Source organism: Parus major, chromosome 2 (assembly GCF_001522545.3).
Source record: "Parus major isolate Abel chromosome 2, Parus_major1.1, whole genome shotgun sequence".
NCBI classification, from domain to species: domain Eukaryota; kingdom Metazoa; phylum Chordata; class Aves; order Passeriformes; family Paridae; genus Parus; species Parus major.
Window position 1 is genome coordinate 94,358,825 of NC_031769.1, and position 23,165 is coordinate 94,381,989.

The 23,165-nt window shown below is 35.6% G+C and overlaps 1 protein-coding gene across 2 annotated transcripts in view; it reads left to right on the forward strand.

Annotated features, from left to right (window-relative positions):
- Positions 1–22,958, forward strand: part of NETO1 (neuropilin and tolloid like 1) — a 62,552-nt gene extending 39,594 nt beyond the window's left edge. Inside the window, exons 7-11 of one of the 2 annotated variants that reach the window (XM_015619370.1) lie at positions 5,935–6,163; positions 16,998–17,111; positions 19,391–19,949; positions 21,087–21,161; positions 22,433–22,958. In XM_015619370.1, coding sequence (XP_015474856.1) covers positions 5,935–6,163; positions 16,998–17,111; positions 19,391–19,949; positions 21,087–21,147 — 963 coding nt within the window. In that variant the 3' untranslated portion in view covers positions 21,148–21,161; positions 22,433–22,958. Of the gene's footprint in view, positions 1–5,934; positions 6,164–16,997; positions 17,112–19,390; positions 19,950–21,086; positions 21,162–22,432 lie in introns of those variants that run through there. The other variant, XR_001519696.1, reaches the window with a different exon arrangement.
- The last annotated feature ends 207 nt before the right edge of the window (positions 22,959–23,165 follow it).

Sequence of the window (23,165 nt, forward strand, 5' to 3'; positions counted from 1 at the left end):
GAAGCTTCAGATCATCTCCTTCTCTGAAGAAGCTCTGAAACTTCTGAATATTCAGATGATGCAAATAATATTATGAATTAAAAAAAGCACAGTATATATATATATATGTGTGTGTGTGTGTGTGTGTGTGTGTATGTATATATGTATGTGTGTGTGTGTGTGTATGTATGTGTATATATATATATATATATGGAAAAAGGTTAATAAATTATGTTTAAACAAGTAGAAAATATTATTTACCTTCATTAAACTATTAAAATCCCTTATGTGAAATAGTTTTCTGAGAAGAAGATGCAAAACAAGTACATGTTTGGAATCATGTATACAAAATCTCTGCTATGAAGGCATGTCAATGCACATGCCACAGTAAAACTGTCAAAAAACCACTTTTAAATTACCATGAATGTATTCCATTCAGGTATAGAAATATAACAAACCTCAGCAACCTCAAACCAAATAACTATAAAGAAATGTAATTTTAAAAAGCTATTAAAGAAAGTAATAAAGTGTCTGCCAAAGAGAACAGCAGAATCAGGATTTGATCTCCGGTTTTCAGTGCTAAAAAGCAGAGCAGCATGGAGGAGCTGTAAATGTTGCTCACTTGTGAGCATTTTTCGACTGTACTAGAAAAAAATGAGGACAAAGTGTCAGCTCTTGGATAGTCACAGAAGTCTGAAGAAACAAATAAGACAAAGCAAAGAAATCCAGAGTGCTTCACCTGTCTAGAAAAGTGGTCTTCTGATATGTGAACCTTGGCTGTGAATCCCAGTATCTTAGAAGTACCATATGAAATTGTCATTTTTGACAGACAGCATTCTCCAAGCTCCAGAACAGATGAAAATATGAGGCATGGAGCTCTCTATTTGCACAACATGGTCCCAGACTAGTAACAGAAAGACCAAAAATGTAGAATATTCCCCCCAAAATAACAAACAAAAATCCAAACACATCATGTATTGTTGACACTTCTGCATTGAAGTAATATTGACTGAAAAATAAAATTAACATCCAAGCAAGAGGACAGACCAGTTCAGATGGCGAATTCAAGCATCATTGGTAATACACTTTTTAGGCTGGTGTACTTGGTGCCTGGTTGCCTTGAAGGAGTTTAACTAGTGTTACACAATCTGCTTTAAAAAAAACTGGATTTCCCAAGCCTAAATAGTGGAGGTATAATCTTAAAAGTACTTTGTTAACCATACAGAGCTGAAAAAGATGTAGAATAAAGCAGGTGCGGTTACTGATCACTGAGCAATGGGACCATTTAACCCAGTCCTGTGCTTACAAGTGAATTTACCGAACCCAGAAGGTGAATATGCAAAATCTGGACATTATGCTTGGATGAAGAAGTTGTTTTCTCTTACATCTAAATTACTTTTGGCATCTGAACGATGGCTTTTTGTTTGGTTTGGTTTAAGGCGACTGAGTGTCTGTGCAGATATATTAAGTCTGATATGCTGGGATATGGTTTGAAGCTTTTCCTGACTGGCCTGATCAATCATGTTGTCATCCCTAACCTTCAGTGATTGATTAAAAAGCAGAACTCATCAAGAGTGATTCACTATAAGGAGATTATAATCTGACCATTTTACCGAGGTGATATATTATTTGTAGTTTATAATAATTTTAGGGTTTTTTCCTAATATGTTTGGTCAGAGATTTTTGTTGTTTTCAAATTTAATGAAAATAAATAGTAAAACTTTCCCAGCATTTCCCTTTTTGATTATTATTTATGGTGACAATACAAAACTTACAGGTGACAAGAGAATGATTTAAAATATAATGCAACCGAGTGTAAATTACATATGCCGCAGTTGCAGTGAGGTTTCATCAGTTTTGTTGCTAATGACATTGGCATTTGCAGTGACATCTCAAAACTCAGTTAATCTAATGCTTGAGCAGCCCCTTCTCCTAAGTAATATGGAGCTGATGATTTGACAAAAGTGTCTTATTAAAACTTTGCAACAAAAATGTGAAAGAAGAAGATATGGCAGATATGCTGCTTCTTTCAAATAAGATGTTCTTTTCAGCAAGAATGCCTCGATTATGCTAATATAATGTGTCAGTGTCTATGGAACTGTTCATACCAGAATCTCCTGTCGGCATCAATGAAAAAATGCTTAATGAAGGCAGATGGTGGTGATTGAGTCTGTGACCTCTTCTTTAGTTTTGTTTTCTTTCAGGGGAATGAAGTTTTTTATTCACTGTTGGTAGAAGTAACGGCTAAGATCTCTGTAAACGAAATAACCACTAATATTGACAATTTTTCTCTCACTTTCTGATGAATTTGTTTTAGTGATGTCCACATACCAGTGAAAATAATGAGAATATTGCCACTGATTTCAAAAAGCTATGCATAGGGAACATTTTCCATTAGATAAGAGTGTGTCATATAATAAGTTTTATTCTTTCCCTGGGGAACTCAATTTATTATTAGTCATTTTCTTCTGCCAGTGTGGGTCTTACAGCCAGTGACAGGAACAATGGCAGATATATAGCAATGAAACCATACAAGTTGGCAGAGGCGTGCAGATGCAATTAAATTATTCCAGCTCTTTAAAATAAAATCTGATCCAATATCAGGTTGTCAGTTTGTGTAATCAGTTTCCAGTTTTTAAAAATGCATTGCAGCCTTTAGCCAAAGGTCTGATTCAAATAAATAGATTGAAATACACCCACTGACTGATTTCAGGGTGTGTTGTATCAAGTCCTCAATATTTTATATAAAGTTCTGGGAGTAGTCATACCCAAAGACAATTATGAGAATTAATCTCCAACTAACTTCAGAATATCAGGAATTTATTTTCTCTAATTTATGAAACTTTATGCCATTGGAAAAAGTGGCATCTTTCTTCTACAGGAAGAAATATAGATCTTCTACATAGATTTTTAAGTCAAATATTTCTTTCCAGTGGTTCCACTACCTATCAGGCCTATATATGTTATGGTGTTGGCTGAATCTCTCACACAGAGGAAGAGGTATGACTGACAGCAGAATTTAGGCTTGGGAGGAACTGAAGGTTTTCACTTCTTATACTGAAAGACTCAAAACAAGATGCTGAGTTATTATTCTCTTGATTCCTTTTCAGTATTTATGGCTGCTCCTCTAAGAAATATTTTACTATTTTATAAGGCTACTGTGCCTCCAGAAACTAAAGAATGTCAAATGATAAGCCCATAGAAATAAGATCTTGTCTGTACTGCTATATGAACAGTGTTTTTGATCAGATCAGGAATAATTGATGAATGCTGGAAATTGCTGGGAGAGCTGGTATTTTGTAACTACAGTGAGGATTAGCACACATTTCTTGTAAGAATGAAAACTCATAAAAATTACATCTCCATACTGAAATGGGATACCCTTTAAAAGAAATACATATGCTTGTATATATATGTATATGCACATGCAATTATACATATAAATGCATATATAAAAGGCAGCAGGATAGAAATAGAGAACATGTGGACAAGTGTTCAAGGCTTTTCACCCAGTAAGTACAGTTTTATTATTGTTCTGCCATCAGACAAATGTAATCTTTTTTGGTGGAATAAATACAAGCTTTCCTGAAGAGAGGAATAATTAAAAATGTGATGTGATACATTGCATCAAAACTTTGTGGTCTATAATATATCTATCATCTATATATGTATGTGTGTGTGTATGTATGTATGTAATGTATGTATGTATGTATGGGACATGTAAATAGAAATGGTGTACATATGATAGGCACATATAGACAACAAAAATAATGATTCATGACAGAGCATGTTGCAAGCCTTCTGTTCTCTGTGAACCTGACACATTTCTCTGAGTCTGACACATTTCTCTTCCTGGGAAACAGTCACATGTATGCAATATTCCATATAATCAGCTGCAGGAAAATTTCATTGCATTGCCTGTGACAAGGCTGGGGAGCACTGGGACACCTGTCTGAAGCAGACTGCTTCAGTTAACTAACAAAAGAAAAGCCAGGGGCACATTTAATTCCCTAAGGTATGCAGAGAGCCACTATGGGCTGTCTCAGCGGCTTCCCAGGTGAGGCTGGGTGCCAGGTTGCACAACAACTGTTACACCCTGGCTTGAGAAGCAGGATCTGGTGTCTGGGACACAGGAGCAGCTCTCTGGTGTGTCCCAAATATGGCCAGTTGCTGGGTATTTGTATCATGGCTCTGACTCTCCCCATACCTCCCTCTCCCATGTGTCAGCATATAGTGTGTATCATTTCACTGTTTTACTGAACAACCAGCAAATTGAGAAACACTATAAAAACTATAAAGACTATATCCTGATATAAGATATTTCCATCTCAATATGTCTCTCTGTACTTCTGTTAGTTGTTCCATTTTGTAGAGACCAATATAGGCAGTTTCTTTACTTTATAGTATGCAAACTCCAGGATACACTTAACTGCACTTTAATTGAAATATATTCCTCTGAACTCTTTTAAAGGATGGAAATGGTGGAATATGAGTAAGGGTTACTGTAAGAATAACAGATTAGAAAAAAGACGTGTCTTTAGTATACCTAATTTCATTTGCTAGTAAAATTATTTCACAAATATTCTTTTAAGAGGGACACTTATGCAAAGCATAAGAAGGAATGGAAATATAACATAATACGCTACCTGAAAAGACCCATTAAAAAATCTGAGCTATTATTAAACTGTGGCAGACTGCTTGAGAGCACATAATTCTCAAACCATAAGAGCTTTAATATATTAATGAGGTGAAATTATGAGTCTTGTTGCTACTAGGATATGCACTGCTTGTGTATTTTTTGAAAAAGCAGAGAAGCTTATTAAGCATTTGTTCTGTGCATATAAAAAAAACTGAAGTCGATAAAATTGTTTGGAAATAAGTATATTTGATGTCTAATACAGTGGGGTTTCTTTTTTAGTAATTTTTTCAAATGAAAATGCATACAACTCCATGCTGTGTATGCTTACTGCCTTTTCATACAATTCCTGTCCTAATTCACCTTTCTGTATCATTCTCCTGAAATCTCATGAGTACCCTTGATTGTTTGATTATGTATCATGCATCTATTGAAAATAGTACTTGCCTTCTCTGTGGATTGAATATTTAATATTGCTTTTATAATCAATTGTTTTTAAAATTGGTGGCTTTCCCTATTAAAGTCCATGTACACTTGAGTATCAGATAATATCCTTTCATCCTCACCCCTGCTTCTTTTTAGGTAGATTTAAAGAATTCCTTGCAAAGGGATGTATTATGTATTACTTTATGAGACAATTTATGTTGCATGAAAGAGACATAGGTTTCTAGGAGTTTCCAAAATTAAGTTTGATTTGAAGCCTGCTAAATTATGAAAATGTATACCATAATGCTTTGTTTAGAAGAGCTGAGATGGTGGCCAGATCCTTAAGGAAGCATAAGAAGATTAATGATGAAGTTCTGCTTGGCTCTCAGATTCTCACTTCCTGAATCAGTGTAGCAGAAACGTATAAGATGACACATTGACTCTGGGGAGAGAGCAACAATGATTTGCCTTATTATTTCACATGTCAATCATGTAACAGAGCAATATTGTGCCAAGCAGTAAAAGAAGAAATTTCTAGCTTATTTGTCCTTCAGCTTGAAGAACCATTGTGCATACTTCTGAAAAAAAAAATTAAATAAGTATGTCTTTGGAAATTAGAACCCTACTGTAGATAAGAACAAAGAAATATCTAGATCTTCTGAGAGATTCTACTTGGAAGCAAGACAAAATGCAGGGAAGTAGAAACACTCTTCAGTTTGCATTTTAATGGTCTTCCAAGGAAGTGCCCTATGGATCACCAGCCCCAGAAAAAATATTTTGATGGAATTGTTGTGCATTCTTTCTCCTGCAATGTAGAGCAAAGATGCTTAATGTTTTTTCAGTCATTCTCAAATGTCTGTACATGTTGCCTTTGTTGTTTGGTTGATTTATAGATCTATTTGCGATTCTTGGACTACGAGATGCAGAATTCCAATGAATGCAAAAGGAATTTTGTAGCAGTCTATGACGGAAGCAGCTCCGTGGAGGATTTGAAAGCGAAGTTTTGCAGCACAGTTGCTAATGATGTAATGCTGAGGACAGGTCTGGGTGTAATCCGCATGTGGGCAGATGAAGGCAGTCGAAACAGCCGGTTCCAGATGCTCTTCACATCTTTCCAAGAACGTAAGACCCTAATCACTGCACCTGCCTTTCAGTTTGTTAAATGATACAAGTCCAAAACCTGTCAATGTTTTCTTTATGCAAAGCAGTCACTGAAGTATGTTGCCAAACAAGCTATGTAAATATTCAGAACAGTTTTTATTCCAAGCATTTGTAGTGAGCAATAATTTGTAACGCAGAAGACAGACCACAAGATTGGAAACCAAGAAAAGAGGTACAAGTGGTCATGACCTGTCCAGTCATATAACTGTGACTTCTGTCTGATCCACAAGCTATACACAAGTTTTTCCTTACATAACATGGAAAAACAACACAGCTCTGAAAGTTTTTTATCAAGTCAGACCATTATCTCTGAATTTGTTTTTTTTTTTAGATCTCATTATGATATGCATTTGAAAAATACGATTATTTTATCACAGGTAGTGGGTGTGTGCTTATATCAGTGAACATGTGTGTCAGATATTGTTAAGTAAAGAGTTTAGGGTTTCTTTGTAGCAACAAAAGCTTTTTAAAAGACTTTCATGTTTTGGTTAATGTTCTCTTTATGTGCCTTACTTGCATTTATATTTTTGTATTAAATCTGGACTCAGATAATAAGCAATATAGACTGTGAAAGAAATGAAATGTAGTTCTAGCCAGTTTAAGAAAGGAAATAATCAAACCAATTCCAAAAATCTCTCAACAAAACCCAGTAGTTCCATTCACTGCCAACGGTTGACCCAGATAATCCTGTAAAAAACTTGTGGAAGATATCAATTTGTTTTCTTTTATATGAATAATACATATTTGGCCTCTTCAGAAGGGTGCATTTATTTTCACATGCTGGTCCATATTAATTTTTAAGGTGTTTTTGGTTTGTGATTCGTGTGTCTGACAGAAAGATTTCCTTGTGGCTGTTAATGGTTGGAATGAAGGCTCAACCTACCAAATACATTCTTCATCTGTATTCTGTGTGTGTGTACCCTGCAATGAGGCAACGAGTCTCTGTTGAGAACAGCCTCCGTAATTCCTTAATTATGGCTCTGATTAAAAATTTCTGACATTTTACATGCCTGAAACTGCATGCGCCACAGTACTCTCACACTTGCAGCATTAGGGTGGATTATATTATTCTTGCCTGCAAATCAGGCTGGGGTCTAAAAGATGCTGAGAGCCCTTGGTTGAGATGATACTGCCCTTTTCTCATTTCTGCAACTGGAGATGTCTTGAATATTCAAGACCTGATTCATTTTTTTCACAAGGCATCTTGATCTGTTACCTTAGAAACAACTGCATAGACACTGGAGGTTCACAGCATATAAAGAACTGAGGAGTGAAGCATTATCATGACTAACTTGAAATGAAGGTTTGAATAAGTGTATATTTGCAAAACTCTCATATTTTAAAGGATAATAAGGAAAAATGTGGGGTTTTTTTCCTTTGCAATATTTCTATTATATTTACCTGACATGCTGCATCTAATGATCTAATCCTTTCTTGTAAGCAGATAGTTTATACTGAATAGTATTTTGACTGAGAAATTCAAAATAATAACATAATGTGCTTTCTGTAAATTTACTCTGAAGAGCCATTGCTCACTAAAAGCTGAAAATTTATTACAGGCTAAATAATACTTTGAGATATGTCTATATAACCTGTTCATAAATAGTAGAAGAAACTGCTTCTGTGATTTTAATGCTGGGAATTAATTTTAAAGATTTAAAGGTGTTGCAGATGGTATTTTCTGTGTCTTGTCAGTTGTCCGTAAGTGCTGCCCTATGCCACATACCGGTGCTGGCTGTCAGGAGAGGGCTGGAACAGATGTCACTGAGACACACTCTGAGACACAGCTCATGGCATGCAAACTGCAACGTCTTTCAGCAGTGTGTGGGAATTATTAGATCATCTGCATGGAAGAGAAGGAATGTCAGACCTCATTCAGGGAGATGTGCATCAGGGTACAGACACCTGTGTGTCTTTTCAGGGACAAAGAAAGAGGAAAAAATTGTATTTTGTTCTTACTGAGCTGAGAAAGGAACAAAATAGAGGATTACATTTATGTTGTAGTAATGTGCATGGAAAAGAGTGACAAAGTAGACTTCCTGTATTTACTGGTCCTGTGGGGATGACCAGGAGGTGTTGTGACCCATTGCTCCTCAAGTTCCTCTCCTTAGTGTGGAGTTAGGCTGTTGAGACTGTGAGTTTTCCCTTACACAAGGCTCTGTTCACTGGAAGTGGTATCTTGTGGAAACGAAGCCTTAACATTGTTTTCTTTCAGTGTAAGTCTGTTCAGTGTTTATTCTTGTTAGAGAGACATTTCTTGGGGACTTGACATTTGTGTAGGAGAGAGAAATTTTAAAGATATTTCTTCTATGACTTCATATGTTTCAATCAGTGTGTTCCAAATCCATTTAAAATATGTATGCATTTTTGTCTTGGGATCTAAAAAGTGGTCTTACAAGTTTCCAAACTTCTCACAGTAATCCTTTCAGAGTAGCAGTGCCATAAATATGTTTCAAGGAAAGGCATACAATACATGAGGCTGTTAAATTTCCTGCATCAGAAAATCAGGAATGATTCTCATCATTGTCGTAATAGTAGTTGAGCTCTAAGTAACACTTAGTAACTGATTAATTCTTTATAGGTGATGATTTATAATGATGATCTGATATTTCATTATCAGCATTAACTATTCCAACTGTCATTGTGTGGTTTGACTCCTTATATCCTTACCTTTTTAATCTTTAAGATATCTTCTAAGCATAATAATATTTTTGTTACACTAGATTTTAAATATCCTATAAATTAATATATGAATCAGTAAAAGGTAAATAAAAATCTGGTATAATCAAAAGGTGTCTGCTCATCTGGTAAGAAGCCCTGAAAAATGAGTCTCTGTTTTCTCACCCCCTGACTAACTGTTCAGTTAATTTTCCATGATTGAAGAGTGATCTCTAGCCTGATTAATGACAGACATGCTACACCTACAGCTTCTTCAAAGAGCTGCTCCTCAGCAGACACACCTACTCTTTATCCTAAAAGCAGATTTGTAGAACCAGGGCATATGGGATAAGAGAAAAAGCCTCTGTATGTACAGCACCCAGGATGTTCTCACTTCTGACTGCTCTTTGGTAGCACAGCTTCCTTCTGTGCCCATAACCCTGCACCAGAAACCCCAGACCAGAAAAATGTCATTCCTTCTCTTATTGTCCCTTTGAGCTCTGTTTTTAGAGCCCTGTCACATGCAATCTTCCTAACGGAGCACAACTTCTATTATTTTTATTTTTATGAACAAAACCCATATTTGGACAGAAGTCTAAGGCCATGCTTAGGAGAGTAGTGTGCAGTTTGATCAAGTAATGGCACTCAAGTCCTTGTTTACAGACTTGAAGAGGATCACCCAGCATGGACGGTTCTTTAATGGGGAAAAGGGACTGCAGGTATGCAGTGCTAGGGACTGGTTTTTTTTGTGGTGAAGCTAAGGGAAGTACTGAAAAAGGGAACAGAAAGGTGTTTAGTGCAACCTGTGATGAGGCAGTTTCTCTTTGCAAGGACTTAGCAATGTAAACAGATTGCAGCTTTGCTGGTTTTGCTCTCTGCTTCCACACTGATATTTTAAAAAGAAACTGTTGGTATTCCCTCCTTACTGGTGAGCAGTCATCTGTGATTTTCCTCCCTTCTGTGCTATTTGCAGCTATCTCTGGTGAAAAACCCTCACTGGCTAAGCATCCCAGTGACTCTCTGACCCTGAACAAAATAATTGTTTGTGGTGCCCAGAGGGTATTAACTGAACACAGGCTGGAGCTCTGGGCAAAGGCTCCTGACCTGCCATTCTCTGGGGAGTTTGTATATTAAAAAAAAAGGAAAAAAAAAAAAAAGAAAGAAAAAGAAAAGAAACCACATAGAGGTGTTTTTGAAAGACTAGATTATTGATCTGTATATGGTATTAACTATCCATAAAAGTCACATTTATCTTGCACAGAGCTGTCCAAAGGTGACTGAGAAAGTGATGTATTAAGTGAAAGTGACAGTATTAAGCCCATCTCATTTTCAAGTTTCTAATAACTGTATTTTAACAAGCCTTTTGTTTTCATTAGTTGAAAATCATATACTTGTAGTGCACAGTACTGTAAGTCTAAATGATTCTATAATTTTTATCAAGCAAGTGAATATTTATTGTCTCTCAATAAATATTTTTCCTTGAAGACACTGATAGAAAACTTCTTCCTCTGTTTCAATGATGATTCAAGGAACATCTGAAGAATTTAAATTTTCCTTCTCTTGTGAAGGAAAGAAAGCCTTATTTTTCATTAAAGAACAATGGTGAAATCCAAATGATCTGTACTTAAAGAATTAGTGTGCAGAGCATGATGCAATGAGCTATCTTGAGAAGAGGAGGAGTAGGTGTGAAATGTCTAACGACTTCACTGTAAAATGTTTCTCACATCTAACCATTGTTAAGATTTCAGAATTTTCCCATTCACCCTTAGGAGGAAGCAAGACCTTTCAAAAATGTTATTACAAGAAAGGAAGGGGAGAAAGGAGGGAGAGAGCTAAGCCTAAAAATAACAAATAGGGTAGGACATTTGTCTAAGATTATCCCATCCTGGCCTGAAATCACTGCCTTGAAACAGGCTCAAAGGGTAAATCCACACGGTTCAATGAAGTACAGCATAGGCACCCAAGCTGGCTTGCTCAGAGCTAGTTCACACCCTTGAAGCAGAGGAGTTGCACTGACTGTGGATGGTGCTGAGAAATAGTGAGAAATACACTGGGGAAAGCACTGCACTGAAGTGGAACAGCCAGGCTGCACACCAGTTCCATAACAGATCTGCTTTTAGCTCCATCTTGTAAAAATATTTTGGCCTGCCCATGACTGCAATTTATATCCAGAGTATCCTGCAAAGCCCAACAAAATGATTCTTAATGCACAGAGATAATGTATTTTGTTACTTATGTAATAACATCATAATGGTATAATCATCAATAATAACATGGAATATTTAATTTCTATACAGTTTTACAAATTCTATAGCTCTGTAGTATAAATTGGAATGCCATTCTTGTAACTATTTTATTGTCTGAGTGAAACCAGTATAAATTTTTCAAAATATAAATTATGACTGCCTTTATTTCTTGTTGTTTTGTAAGGATGGCATATGGAAAAACTATTAATACACTTCATGTTTCTCTCCTTTAGGGCTATTCAGGTATAAAATATTATTTTTTTGTTAATAAACTAAAAGGAGTAGATTATGTGCACATGCATTTCTAAAAGTTTTCTATAGTAAGAAAATATAGACAACTACATTGGCTTCATTTTTAAGAATTTTGAAAGCAGTAACCTTCAAATGCCAAACAGAAGCCTATTTCAATATTGTGGTGGAAACGCTCTGGAAAGATTAATAATATAAAAATTTAATAATTTTTACTAGAAACAGAACACATTTACATTCTTGATAACAGCAAGAGGTTTTAAACATAAGTTTCCTACACCTGAAAAAGACTGGGATATCATGTCTACTCCTGTTAACTCACTTATATATCTACTAGGATGAGAGCACCATCTTGTGTTCAGTGTAAAGAGCTGTTGCAAAGCAGGAGATGTTGCATTATAATGAATTAAAGAACTATAAAATTTGTTTGTATTTTAAGATACAAGGTATTCTCACATATAGCATTCACAGCCACAAAAATAAAATATTATTAAAAATAATGTAGAATGAAAATGGTATTTTTAATATTATATATATGATTTTACAAAAACTTTTTTATATAAAATAGTTATTGCTTCAATTGCAAACTAGAAAAAGAACCTTTAATAAAATTATTCTTTAATTAGTGATTTAATTTAGAATATAGTATTTTCGTACCATAAAGATCAAAGAATTGATTAGAGACTTTATTAAAATATCTCAGGTTGAATTATATGTGTAGTTCTAATTTGCTCAGTTGTGTTAGAATCATTATGAATTGCTCATCGTGCTGAATATGCTATCTCTCTTACTTCTAGGCCAGTACCTTGGTAACTGACTTAAAGCAGTTTTGTTTCACAGGAGAAATAACATAATTGTTTGTTCCCAGCTGCTACTTTTAATGTAACTATAAAGTCAGGGTTTTCTCAGAGAGCCACAGAAGGGGTGGAAAGGACTCCAGGATATGATTTACTCCAATCCTTTTGCTCTAAGCAAGGTCAGCCACAGCAGGTGGCTCAGGGCTCTGCCCAGTTGGGTTTTGAGCATTTTCAGCAATGAGGATGTCACAACCTCTCTTTGTAAATCAGTTCTTGCACAGTGTTTGACCAGCCTCAAAGAAAGTTAGTTCTTGATTTAAAGGGAATTTCCTGTATTTCCATTAGTGCTCATTGCTTCCTCTCTTGTCACTGGGCATTGCTGAGAAGAGCCTGGCTCTGTCTTCTTTACTCCCTCCCAGCGAGTGAAGAGCCTGCTCGAAACAGTCCCAGCTTTCTCAGCCTCTCCTCACACCTCCAATATCTCAAGCCTTTAAAAGCCTTCAGGGCCTCTTGCTGGGCTCACTGCAGTGTGTCTGTGTCCCTTTTGTGCTGCAGAGCCCAGGACTCAACACAACACTGCAGATGTGGTCTCACCAGTGCTAAATAGAGGGGGAGGATCATATCTCTCAGCTTGCTGACAATCCAGTTTTTAATGCAGCCAAGGACAGTGGTGACCTTCTTTGCCACAGGAGCACATTGGTGGTTCAAGGTGATTTTCAAGGTGACCTTCTGGCATACCTGAACCTTTTCTTCAAGCTTGCTTTCTAGTCAGTCACATATAGTCCAGCATGAACTGCTGCATGAAATTACTCCTCTCAAGCCACAGGACTTTGCATTTTCCTTTGTTGATCTGCTTGAAGATCCTGTTTGCCCAACCCACTGAGAATCAGTGAGAATCAGGAGAACTTTTCAGAGATAGTCAAAAGTGGCTTCACAACAATGTGAGTCACCCACTGGGGGACATCACATCAGGACTCAGGAGGTCATGTCAGTCCAGTTGATTAAATATTCCCTAACCTCAGCGTCTTCCACTCAGAGAAGTGATATTTCTGCTAGGATCATGCTGTCTTACTGCCACCACTTATATGTATCCTTTCTATGTTAGGGCTTAGTCAGGAGTTCATTGTCTATCCATGCAGAATAACTGATACCTTCACTTGATTTTTGGTCTTTACAGATAGAAAACTTCTGAGCTTGGAGGAGGTGATCTTACAGAATCAACCAACTCTCCCTGAACCTGTATCTGCCCAGGACCACTTCCCATAGCATTTGTCCACCCAGACCCCTCAACAGTGAATTTTTGCTTTTCTGAGTCCCAGAATTATGACTGTGCTTTTTGGTTTATTCCTTTTTTGCAGTACCCTGAACTCCATCACTCATGTTCCTGGAATTCACCTTCCCAAATGTTTCTTATTTATAAAGTATGAAGCACAGCAGAGCTTCTCTCATCAGCTCCTTTTTTACCTGTGTCAGGAAGTTATCAATGCACTCTGGAAACTTCTAGGCTTGCTTGTACCTTGCTGTGTTGCCCTCCACAGATATCAGGTGGTTCAAATCCCCATAAGGACCAGGGCCTATGATCATGAGGCTACTTCCAGCTGCCTGAAGAAGATTTCATTGACTGCTTGTTCCTGATCTGGTATTCCAGACACAAAGTACAATATTGGTAGTTTTCCACTGGGCTTTCCATTAATCACAAGTAAAAATTCTCTTGGCTCCTCATGTGGGTGAGCTTTCTGCATGCCTGCTCTTCTCTCATATAAAGGGCATTTATATATTGATGTGGAGGATCATGGAGTGATAGAGTATGGATTCTGGTGTGTGGAGGTGTTTGCACTGCTTTATCTAGTTGAAGTTAATGATAGCAGTAACTTCCTTTTGTGAAAATATCCACAAGCTTGCTGTCACACACTACTGGATTCCACTGTTGTCCTGGTTCTGTAACAGCTTTAGGACTGCATCAGGACCAGATCCATCTTGCTGTGAAAGAATCTGGTTTACCACCAGTTCATTTATCTTTTTGTTATTACTAGAATGTCCTTTATGTAGCACCCCAAGACCCCTTTGCAGTGCCTTTTTATGGGCAAGAAAGCAAGTTCCTCCAACAGGACTGACAAGTTTTCAAATTCCCTTGATGCTTTCATCCATTCCAAACAAATACCTTAATTAGAGTGGAGAAAATATATTGACTTCTTGTCCAGCTTAATCACTCCAGGTTCATGGGACCACAGAGAGGGTTTGGATATTTTAATTTTACAAACATGAACAAGAGGGGGTTGTTTGGCATTAGTTTTCTGAACCTTACATTTGGGTTTCTCTCATGATAAGTTTGCTGTACTGTTTCTGGAATTGCTTTGCTTCAGTATTCATCTTGTTTTGACATTTATTCACTTACCATTTTTTTCCTCCACCATTCAACAGCACAATTTAAGAAAACTTAAATTTTCATTCTTTTTTCTTCCTTTCTCTTGCCCTTTGTTTTCAGATGTCCCTGTCACTTTATTGCATAATTATCCCTTCTTCTTAAACCTGAAAAAAGGTATTTTTTTTATTGCTTTTTATTTTTCTCTCATCTATGAAACATTTCTTAACAGTTTTTAATTTGATAGATAATCTCACTATTTCTTTTAGTGCAGAATAAAATAAGAAATTGGCATGGGTTTTCCCTGTAGAGTTCTCTCTTTCTTCCTCTTCCTTCCACTTCCTTGCTATCTTCCTTTAGTTCTCCTTTTCTACTTACCACCACCACACTTCTGAATTTAGACAGCACTCTGTCCTTCCCACTTCATTTCTAAGATACTTCATGCCACTCTGAATGTTTTTTGGTGTTTTGGTCATTTTCTTTTCTTTGTGGCTTTAATAGTATAACCTATTCTAATCCTGAAAATGTTCTTTTGTTGGCTTTTGTTTTTAATATTTCCCCCTTGTTTCCATGTCACTCCTTGAACTTTCTCCATTTGGTATTTGGGTCCTTTTTGTTTGTTTGTTTGAAAATACACTTTGTATTTTGAATGGGTGGCTCTTTAGATTTTAGGTTTCTCACAGGTTTTCTTTTTTGCTCAGAGTAGGCAGTGAGACTACTTCTGCATGTGAGAAACAACCCAAAAGATCCTCACCTTTCCTGGAAACAGGCATTGCATCTAGAGTGTGAAAGGATGATTATGCCTCTGATGTGTTACCTACGTGATGTGTTACATTATGATGTGGCACAGTATTCTCCAGGCTCAGACTTCTGTGTCCCCAAATGACAGAAGAGATAGATAAGGACTGTCCCTAAATATTCTCCATTTCTAGTATGCACATGTGGCTTCTGATCTGTCCAGCATAAAGTAGAATCCTTTCTGTAACAAACTTAAAAGGGGACCAGGCTCATTGCACCTCAGGAGATGTTATACCAGATTTAAAAACAAAAATTGAGCAGTGGACAGGCTGGTTGATATCTTCTGGCTAAGAGATACAGAATATGTATAGTGCTATATCAGAGTGAGTGGTTGCATACTTGGGTGTGCACTTTGATTTTGATGGCATTTTCTATTTGCTTAACACACCATAACTACTTCAAATAAGCCAGTTATGGATATCTTAACTTGAGCACTTATTGGTAAGTGTATTTCTTGACATGATATATGGAGTCATTAAGTTCTACAATATAAATCCCTTGTGCTGTCCTCTGTTTGCAAACCACTAAACCATTCTCTCTACTATGCATTTATGTTGTCATAGGAACAGCTTCTAAAGTTGCAGAGGAGAACAGTTTCCACGAAGTAACAAACTCAAAGTACCAGTAATATGAGCATCATAACTGCTTTCAGATTAGTTAAGGGTTTAAGTTTTTGTTTTGTTTTTTTTTTTTTTAATAAACTGTCCCTTAAACATAATTATAATAACATTTTTTGGACTGCTTGAAATAAAAAAAAAATGCATAAGTAGTTAATTTGACAATTTAACACTGACAAAGTTTGTAGCTCTTCTAAATTACGGAAGGCTTTCTCATTTGAAGAAGAGATATGAAGAGTATTTATTATATTATACACTTTTGGAGCAGTAGCTTCACAGCCCCAACACCTAATGATCTCCCAATGCTTCTGTAAACACCACAGTTTAGCAGCATCTTCAGTATCTTCCAAAGTCTTTCAGGTGTTTTCTTCAGAGTAATAATATATAGCCATCAGTAAAACCATTTTCCTATAGCTTTAATCTGCATTATTGCTCTAGATCATGGGCTTCAGGGACACTGAAGACTGTTGTTCTTCTTTATCTTCATACTTGTGATCAAAAGTGTGCTTCTTAACTGTTGCCTTTTTTATGACTAAAACGTTTTTAGAATAATTTAATTCTCTCTGTGCAGAAATGTTCAGACACCATTGATATGTGCCATAAGTACATATCTTCCTGGAGTCACACAAGTTTTCTTATAAAATTGAGATTTCAACAAAAACTTTAAAAGACACTATTTACCAAACATGGGATCAGTCTGGGATACAGTTAACTCTTTTCATAGCAGCCTATAGGGTGATAGGTTTTGGATTTGTGGTTAAACTGTTGGTAACACAGTGGTGACTTCCCAGCAGTGTTTGGAAGACAGCCCACTACACCCATGAAAGTCATGCTAGGGGAAGGTTCAGTCATTATAGGTGAAACTAAGAACTTCTTGCCACAGAATAATAAACAGTCTGTGACTTGAGTGCTCTCCATGTTGCATGTCAAATATTTAATGTGCTCAAGGAATGTGTGTTGTATAGCTTTGTCCTATTATAGAGTACATGTCCGCTCCTAGATGTGTTTGTAGAGGAGAGCCGAATGATTTGCTAATTTAATATCATTTATCATTTCTCTCATTTATAGCCCCTTGTGAAGCCAACACATTCTTTTGCCACAGTAATATGTGTATAAATAATACACTGGTCTGCAATGGGCTCCAGAACTGTGTGTATCCCTGGGATGAAAACCACTGCAAAGGTAACATTTAGAATTGAAAAAGTTGTCATTTACACTGCATGAGATACAGCATATTATCCTCAGTTTCTTGCTAAGTATGTATCAAATGGGTGAAGGCTTAGGAAGAGTAATTTGGGATAAGCATACATTAAGCAACAGAAAAAACGAAGGAAGGTAAAAAATTACCAGTGCATTTTATTTTCAGTGTTTTCATTTTTTTTTTCTCTGGTACTGCATTGGTTATATCCTGCTGTCTGTTTATGTGCTTCTTCTGATCAATAGGTCTCTGTTTTCCTTAAAATCTAAAGCATAATTAAAGGTAATATTTGGGTTCCTTTGCCACAGTCACCTTTCTAGTGGAGTAACATATGAGTAGCTTTTAGTGTCTTTAACTGCATGCTATGCCCATAATAGACCAGGCAGTCTTAAAAAGGAAGGTGGAATTAACACTATAATAAAGCAACCAAATCTACCTATAATCAAGTGAAATTGAAGTACAAGGAACAAGTACAGGAAATCAGATGTAATATTTATTTCACAGGCAGGGAGTCATGTTCCTACCCATGTGCTGACAATGGTTTCTAAATATTTCTGTGGTTCTGTTAAAAATAAAAACCAAAGAAACCAGCCATAAAACAGGACATGTGTTGTCTTCAGGGAAAAGAGCTTAACTAACTTACACTGCAGGCTTGGGAGACAGTTTGCTTCTGTCTTGTATTTCAGTTTCCCCCTTACTGCAGATTTGTTCCTGAAAACATGGGATATGCCAAATTTAGGAACCAATGAAGAAAAGAATTCAGGATGAGGTGGATTAGCAGTCAGCCCATAAGTCTACTGAAGCCTGACAAGCAGTGCAATAGGGTAAAACACAAATGAAAACATACTTCAAAAGAACACAGCTAAACTATGGCATAGCATAATATTCTTCAAAGAAACTAAACAGACAATTGGGAAATGATTATTCACTCTCTAGTTCTTCACAACAGAGAAAAGCAGAAAACCTTCACCACTCTTCAATTTCCAGAAGGATTTTCATCTTTCCTTCATCAAGTATCTTTTATGAGGTCTTGTGCATTTATCCTCTCTTGTTTTTCAGACTACAAAAAGGAGGTTTGCTGATTCCAGCAAAAACGTTGTTCGCTGCAGTGTTGCTTTTTCTAATTCTGCTTTTTTCTCCAGAGTCTGTGTCTGTCAGTTAGAGAAACACTGACTGAATAATCTAAAAGGTTAAACAATGAACTATTGAAGACTTACGTTTTGGTATCTAGGAGATTATGATGAGATTAATGTTACTGTTTTGGTGCCAATAACTCATTTCAAAGGCTTTTTGTTAATTCCTTTTATATGTTTTAGGTTGCCAGGAAAAATTACACTAAACTGGGTGTTGAAACTTAGCCACAGTTGTCTTGCTATGCCTAAGAGAGACTGATGCAAACACTTTCATCTTGAATTTCTACAAGGCTCAGTCACCATCTCATGTCTGCAGCCTTGTGAAAGCAAATCATGGAGAAGGATGCACAAGAGGAGGGGGAAACTGGTTTTATTTCATTATTTTACTGCATTTTTCTGCTTTATTCACAAAGCAGAATTTGCTGACTAACTTCTTAGAGGCTCCTGAGTAAAGGGTAGTAGGTATGATCACTTTTGAATTTTTATGGCTGTTTAGAAAAGTTTTTGTAATTAATAGAAGAAAAAATGGAAATAACTTGAAAAATTTGTTGTATTTTGTTACCTTTCTGAAGTCTAAATTTGAATAACTTTTCTGTTTTGTCCTGATTTAGCTTTTTCATTGAATGCTGTCAAAATTCCCACTCAGCTCACAAATATTGGACCTTAAATCCTGTAAAATCTTGTTCTTTCATAGGACCTAGTGTCCTAGCTGCATATATTAACTGGAAGACAGAGAAAATAATGAAGAGAACATCTGTAAAATTCTTGGGGGCTTTAACAGCCACGTGGAATTTGGAGGTGACACTGAAGCCATCTGCTTGTTATGGTGGTTGTTTTTTATAAAAAATTTAAATAATTCTTTCATTTAATTTAATTAAGCTTGCAATATAACCCAAATAAATAAGTTTCCAAGTGAATAGTCACACAAAGGCTTTGTGTGCTGCTTATTTGGTTTTCACAAATACCTGATTTCTTCCTCTTTTCTTTTCTTTGGTGAGATGGATTAAGTGAACTCAGACTAGGCTCAACCTTGCATTAATCTGTGCACCCATCATAGCTGTTCTTACTCTTGGACTGCAATTAATGACGTGCTTTTTTTTTGTTTGTTTGTTTTTTTCCCTGTCACATAGAAAAAAGAAAAGCAAACCTATTGGACCAACTTACCAATACCAGTGGGACTATAATTGGGGTGACTTCTTGCATTGTGATCATCCTCATTGTTATCTCTATTATAGTACAGATCAAGCAGCCTCGTAAAAAATTTGTCCAAAGGAAAACAGACTTTGATCAAACAGTGTTCCAGGAGGTGTTTGAGCCTCCTCATTATGAGTTATGCACCCTTAGAGGGACAGGGACTACAGCTGACCTTGCTGATGTTGCAGATGACTTTGAAAATTATCATAAACTGCGGAGATCCTCTTCAAAATGCATTCATGACCATCACTGTGGATCACAAGTGTCTAGTATTAAGGGCAGCCGTAGTAACCTCAGCACAAGAGATGCTTCTGTCTTGACAGAAATACAACCCCAGCCTGTAAAACCACTTGTTCAGCCCATGAACAGGAGAAATATCCTTGTCATGAAGCATAGCTACTCACAAGATGCTGCAGATGCGTGCGAGATAGACGAAATTGAAGAGGTGCCAACCACAAGTCACAGGCTGTCCAGACATGATAAAGCTGTTCAGCGGTCAGTATCAATAGATTTTTGATGAAGACTATGGTGTAAGGACTTTGTTGCCCAAACATATTCACTCTTTGTTCAGTAAAGTCATATTTTCTTTCTTCTACATTTATTGTTTAAATTTCTGTTTCCTGATAGCACATGCCATTATATTACCTCTCTTTCTGTCTCTCTCATCTCTTCTCCTCTTTCCTGAAGGATCCCGTATCTCCATTTTACCTTTCTACTTTCCTTCTTTCTTTTTCTTTTACTGTTTTACATATACCCACATGCATACACACAGCAGAGAACAGCTACAATTTCTAAAAACCAAAGAAGATTGTGTGAATTTACTTTTTGGAACAGCCACATACATGTGGTTTCCTTGTAACTGAGGTGGCCTTGAATATCATCCATTGTTGGTCTAACCATCTCTAAATAAATTCATCAATAAGTAAAAGACACATATATCCATTTTGATATGCTGCACAAGAATGAGGAACACAGTCCTGGGGTAATGAAACCCCTTTCCTCATGGAACCTCATCACTTTTTATATAATGAATGACAGTATTTCTAAAACTTTACTGTATCTGTTCCTTTATCGATCACAGAATTTTGGTTTGTCAAATAAATGTAGATAAACAGATTAGAACATGAGACAACATAGTGAACTATATATTTACATATAAGAATGAAATTAAAGGGAATCTTTCTAATCAATAAAAAAGCAAAATCAAGCATTTTTTAATAAAAAAGCCATTTTTTTCTGTATATGCACTTTGAATCATTGTAAATATGAATGTTTAATAGTTTATGAGTAAAAGAAAAAGAAAACCAAAAAATTTATGAACAATTTATTTGAAAAAGGCCACATAACCCTTCTTAAATATATTTGTGTTTTCCTTTGCATGCGTTATTTATGCATTTCTTTTTAGTGTTTACATGCCCTCCATATTTCCTTTGCACATTAAGGCATTTCTTTCTCTTAAAACAACAAAAAACTTATTTGGTTATTTTAATTCAATTGCATGTCTATGTAAATTACTTCATGAATATCAATCAGATTATCAAAATGTACTGTTTATTACGTATCTATATGCATATATTTCTTTTTTTCTATGCAAACACTATTATTTTGAATGAAATAGACATAACATTCCAGGTTCTGCCTCATTGGGTCTCTAAGCAAACATGAGTCTGAGTACAACACAACTAGGGTCTAAGAGAAAAACCTGAGGTAAGTAAATATACCTGTACAGCAGTTGAACCATCTGTTGCTTTCCATTTTATCTGTTATACTGCTAAAATGCATATTAGGTCTCAAATTGTTTGTCACCTTGTATGGAGTTGGGTTTGAATGTTCAAAAAACTGAAAGCCAAATGACCACTTTAGCACTGCAAACTAAGCAAAATCTGCTAATTCCTTATTGACAGAATTACAGTCAGTCCCTTGCAAAAAAAAAAAAAAAATCTTCATTCCAACTGCATTATAAAATCATGTGCTTTGCATGGCTCTTGCATTTCATTTATTTATTTCTTAATTATTATTATATGTGGAAATAAAAGCTATAGCCCCAGCATGTGAAATAGAATGTAAAACTTGCCAAAAAAATTTAAGTCAGAAAGATGTGGAACTATGTGTTTTCAGTTCATTTTTTTCACCTAATCTCGTGAAGTGTTGGGGGAAAAATTTAAATTTAGAGATTCTGTATCACTAAGGTTAATGTTTTCAAATTAAACTTACTTTTTGGAGTATTTTGCATGACTTTTCATTTTGCATAATTTTTATCAGCAGTTAATGAACATAATCTCAGATGTTTATAATAGAGTTATAGATAGCTGCTAGTCTGTCAATTTATATATGTGTATATATACACACATATATATGTGTTTATATGCACACTATATATATGTATATATATATATAGATATGTGTATATACATTTTTCTGTGTATACATGTATAAAGCAATTTTACAGTGAAATAATCCATTAATGGTTTTATTGCCTGTAGATAGTTTAAGTAAATATTCTTCTGCATTCTTTTCCTCAGAGAGTATTTTAAATAAGTTTTGATTTTAGACAACTATTCATGCAGTCATGCAAACACTGAATGGAAAAATCTAATGAACTATCTCAGCTCTCTAAAAGAGAGAGTAGATAATTTTCCAATTTACTTTAATTGCCTTTATGAGAACTTAAGAAGCCTAGACATATCTCACCTCCTTAGCAAGATATTCCCATTGCACAAGAATATATTTCTTTCGTAATTTGGTTTTTGGCCACAAAGTGCTCCTTAGTTATTAAATATATTTGGAGATTTGCTGAAAACTTGAGGAAGAAATTAGTTCCTGAGACTGTCCTTTTATTTATTTATTTTTTATTTTTTTTTAAAGTCATAGTTTAAGTTGATGTGTTTTATGTCTGTTATTTACTTGTATGTTGTGTGATATGTGGAAGAAGATTTACATTGAACTTTTGTTATATGTACGTTGTTTTCATTATATAGACTGCTTGAGAATAGTGCGCTCCTGGGTGATTTTGAACATGCTACAATGAAATGTGAAACTATCGTCCTTGGAAACACCAGCTAGAGGTTTTATGGACTCTGACCAGCTATTCTCTTATCATGAAAAAATTCAGCAGTGTTGAGTAAAATTACTAGAAGGCAATAAGACTTTGGTTATTATGCTTATCAGTCATTTCTCTTTTTCTTTTTCTCTCTTCTTTTTGTTGCAAGTAAAATTCCCAATTTCAGGAACAATTTATTGAAATCAGGTATTTAGCCATTCATAATCACTTCAATAGAAATGTTTGTTGGATAAGCATCTAGCAATATGACTGAATTTGACATTGAGAAATTAATCTGCATGTATGTTACTGAATATTTGAGTTGGCAAAAATCCCTTTATTAGATACATTGTAAAAAGCATGCATTCACAGTTATTGCTGTTACTGTTCCATTTCTGTGTCATATGCTTGCTACTTGTAACTTTTATATAAAAATACATAAAAAAATGTATAATAATTTCGTACCTTGAGTTTAATGCAATGTTTTCTTTTACCTCATTTGCCAATCCTGTGTAATTCAGGAGATTAAGCTCAAAACATAGTTTTCTAGGAACTTGAAACATAGATATAGCAGAGAATCAACTGTCTCTCATCCCTCAACTGAACAGAATACATTAATTTTTTTACGATTTAAATTATTTCATAATAGGTTGGTCACCTAATTGAAGTTA